The 4,208-nt window shown below is 41.0% G+C and overlaps 1 protein-coding gene across 1 annotated transcript in view; it reads right to left on the bottom strand.

Annotated features, from left to right (window-relative positions):
* CCDC36 (coiled-coil domain containing 36) overlaps positions 1–1,298 on the bottom strand; it is a 21,799-nt gene extending 20,501 nt beyond the window's left edge. The window contains exons 1-2 of the mRNA XM_014538990.1: positions 627–1,298; positions 423–493 (exon numbers count right to left, since the gene is read on the bottom strand). Coding sequence (XP_014394476.1) covers positions 423–478 — 56 coding nt within the window. The 5' untranslated portion in view covers positions 479–493; positions 627–1,298. The remainder of the gene's footprint in view (positions 1–422; positions 494–626) is intronic.
* Between the last annotated feature and the right edge of the window lie 2,910 nt (positions 1,299–4,208).

Here is a 4,208-nt window from a genome sequence, read left to right as displayed (position 1 = left end):
TGAGGACACAGCAAGCCAGGAAGGGACCTCCCCCCAGAAACTAATTATGCCGGCATCAAGTTCTAGGACTTCCAACCTCCACACCTGAGAACATTCCTGTTGGTGAAGCCATCCATTTATGGTCCTGTCCTTTGGTAGCCCAAGCAGACTCTAACTCTCACAGTCCCTGGGCATCATAGTCCCTAGGCCCGTGCTGGACAGAGTCATTGCTCAATTAACACACATAGCTGAATCGACAGTGCTTTTATCATCATAAAATAGGCAAAAGGAAAAAGACAAGTATGGGAGGGTGCAGCAGTGACAGGCAAGGGGAAGAAACTATATGCTAACTCTATAACCAACAGGAAGGGGAGCCTTTTTTCTATAAAATAAATATAACGAAAAGATCTTTAAGTATCAGACTATATAACTGAAAAACTTACCCAGAGGTTGAGGGAATACTGAGCATATCTTTGATATTCCAGACATTAAAATTCATTTCTTATGATTATTCCTATTTAAAAAAAGAGAAACATTAATTTAAAAGGTTAATATAATCCCCCCAAGATTGCTTTACTGGTGATGATACGTAGATGAGGACATTTCAGTAGTTATATTTTCATCCAATTAGTGAAAATTCCCATTACCTATGAGCCAGAAACAGGCATTCTCTGTTGTTAAACTGTGTAGAAATTTCTCTCCTTCTTGATACCACCAGAGAGAGCCCAGTCACCTGTGAAATAGGAAATCGGACTTCCATCCTCTGCTCTCTAGGTCTTTTCTCTTGCCACCGACTAACAATCCGCTTTTAGGAAAAGCCCAATACATCCCACTTCATTGCCTTGATACAGTGATTTAATGTATAAGTGGTTCTTCCTGGACGATAGGATCTCGGAATGACAGGAGAGCTGAGGGGTTGGGCATAAAGAAGCTGGACGAAGAGCGAGTGCTTTGTGCAAAAGCCTTCCCACACCTCTCCTGAGCAGCTGCCTCCTCTGCCACTGCCAATACCATACTCTGCATATGACACACAGTTCCTTGTGATGGGCGTATAGCCAGATTTCATGAAACAAGCCCGATTTCTAAATTTTGTCTCTCTGATCTCACAGAACATTTATATGTATCATTACATATTACCATTGATTCCTACACATATGGTAGACTTATATGATCAAATATCAAATACTGTTCCAACATAGATCTGAATAAAACAAGTTCTGAACAAATATAGACATTTAGTATACTTTTTATATAATTTAATCTTCTGTAGAGAAACCTGTTACATTGAAGTTTCCTATTCTTCTAGGAAAACACGAATTTGGGTGTTTATAACCACTCCTTTTGCAAGAATGTGAAGTATACACCACAGGATCAAGTATGTGCCAGGCACAGCACTAGACACATTGCAAGATACATCTACACAGCCCGGCTATATGCCAGGTGCAGTGCTAGGTACATTGCAAGATACAAGGTTAATGATTTTGTGAGACAGGTATCTTTATCCTCAAATAAATTTATAAATGAAAGAGGAGACATTACAAAATAAAAGGCAATCTACAGAATGGGAGAAAATATTTGTAAATCACATATCTAATAAAAGTTTAATATCCAAAATGTATAAAGAACTTATATAGCCCTAGCTAGTTTGGCTCAGTGGATAGAGCATTGGCCTGTGGACTGAAGGGTCCCGAGTTCGATTCTGGTCAAGGGCACATGCCTGGGTTGCAGCTCGATCCCCAGCAGGGGGTGTACAAATCAATACCAAAAAAACAAATGCCAAATGATTAAAAATGGGCAGAGAGCCCTAGGTGCTTTGGCTGTTAGCACATCAGCCCTTGGACTGAAGGGTCTCGGGTTTGATTCCAGTCAAGGGTACATACCTGCTTAGGAGGCAACCAATCGATATATCTGTATGTGTTTCTCTCTCTCCCACCTGCTTCCTCCCTCCCACACTCTGAAAAGCAATGGAAAATTATCCTCGGGTGAGGATTAACAAAAAAATTTTTTTAATTTAGAAAGTATCTATATAAAAGGCTAATATGCTGTGTCCTTCCCTCCATGTGGGCAATGATGTCACATAGCAACGCCCGGCTTCCTCTCCCTAGCGACTAGCCTCCTTGGAGTTTCTTCAGCCCAGGAACACCACTTGCTTTATAGCCAGGTGCAAACATTTTACACTTTATCCAAATGTCTGTGAAGCGTTTTCCCGTGCCTCATCTCATTTGATCCTCACAGAAGTCCTGGAGTAAGTAGATAGGAGACTCCGAAGAAACCTATTTTCTTTTCATTAGCCGGAGAACGGAGATTTAGAAAGCTTAGAAACCTGACCCGACTGAAAAGAAGAAATGGTGGACCTTGAAAATGACTTCAGGTCTCACTGCACAGAATATAGTCAAACACAGCTGCAGTTAAATATTTCACCCTTTGTTCTCCCTGCGTGATCTACAATAATAATCTGCTTTGTGTTGATATTTACTGCTGTGTTGCTGACAATTACCGAAAAGAGAAGTTGGGGTGCTTCACTGGGCTGGAAAAAGTTTAGCTAAATCAGAAAGCAGGTCTAATTAAGCAAGTTTGTTCTATATCTATAAAAGGCTAAGTTGACTCGCGCATGTGCGATACATATAAAGCTCTTGCTGTCGCCAATCGCACATGTGTTTCCATCTGTCACTGTCAATCATGCATTTGGTTGACACTTCTATTATAAAGGGCAAATAGCGATATTAAAATATTCTAATTATTTTCCTTTCAATGTGCACGAATTCGTGCACTGGGCCACTAGTATAATATATATAATTGTTTACCTGAAATTCAAATTTAACTAGGTTCCTATATTTTTTTAATTTTTCAATTATAATTTTCAATATAATTTTGTATTGGTTTCAGGTGTACAGCACAGTGGTTAGATGTACTTTACCAAACGGGTCGCCTATACTTTTATTTGCTAAACCTGACACCCCTACTCTACTGCCACCAGCTTGGACGGCTGCAATGACCTCCAAACTGTTTCCCTGGTTTCCCCTTATCCCACTTCACATTCTCTTCTCTGCAAAGCAGTCAGTCACTCAAACCTTAAGTCAGGTTACCCCTTTGCTCAACTGCTCCACTGCTTTACCCTCCTCAACACACAAGGCAGCGTGCTCCCGATCGCCTTCAGTGTCCTCTGCAATCTCCCCTCAGCTTTGCCTCTCATCTGCACTCTATCCCACACCCCTTATGGGGCTTCTCACTGCTGCTCCCCCTTGCTGGGCACACCCCAACTTCAACTCCCTGTTCCCTCCACTTGGTTCACTCCTTGCTCAGATATCAACATCATAGGCCTCCCCACCTCCTTTAGGTGTTCTCTCGATTATTCAAAATCATACCTCAACCACCACTGTATCTCTCCCTTGCTTTTTCTCCACAGCACATCACCATTCTAATACACTATATATTTTATCTTGTTTTACATCAGCAAGCACACCCAGGCCTGCTGGAATATAATGTTAACCTCTTTGAGAACAGGAATTTTTGTCTGTTTTGTTCACTGCTATGTTCCCAGAATCTAGAAATTGTACATGGCACCTAATAGGTACTCAGAAAAGATTTACTGTTAAATTAGAGGGGAAAAATACTTGGGATCTAAATTAAGACAATGGAGCAAAACTTTCCCAAGTATCCACAGATTTAAAAATATATGATTGTTTTTAATTATTATATTTCAGGTCCTTAGATCAGCACAGACTTACTACATATTTTAAGAAGGTGAATTGAATATTAGATTCCTGACTCAGGTTTACTTATTTCTTTGACAGCCCAAGTTTTTTCTTTTTTTAAATATATATGTTTCCAAGAGGGAGAGAGAAACATTGATGAGAGGGAATTATTGATCGGCTGCCTCCTGCACGGCCCCCATTGGGGATGGAGCCCACAACCCGGGCACGTGCCCTTGACTGGACTCAAACCCGGGACCCTTCAGTCTGCAGGCCGTCGCTCTATCCACTGAGAAACACCAGCCAGGGCCGAGTTTTTTCTTCTACCCACATTAGCAGAAATCCCTCCTCCTCCTGTCTAGATTCAGACCATTACTTAAGGCCATTATCACTAATCTACAAGACAAACCCTCTTGTCTTCCACTTGTCTCTGCTGATGGGAGGAGTCATTTCTATAGCATGTGCTTCCCTAGTTCCAGATCTAACTTCCTTTTGATTTAAAGTGTTTAGCTTTCTTGGCTTAAAAAAAAAAAGTTT

The sequence above is a fragment of the Myotis brandtii genome, unplaced genomic scaffold (assembly GCF_000412655.1).
Source record: "Myotis brandtii unplaced genomic scaffold, ASM41265v1 scaffold207, whole genome shotgun sequence".
NCBI classification, from domain to species: domain Eukaryota; kingdom Metazoa; phylum Chordata; class Mammalia; order Chiroptera; family Vespertilionidae; genus Myotis; species Myotis brandtii.
This window is presented reverse-complemented; position numbering and strand designations above follow the sequence as displayed.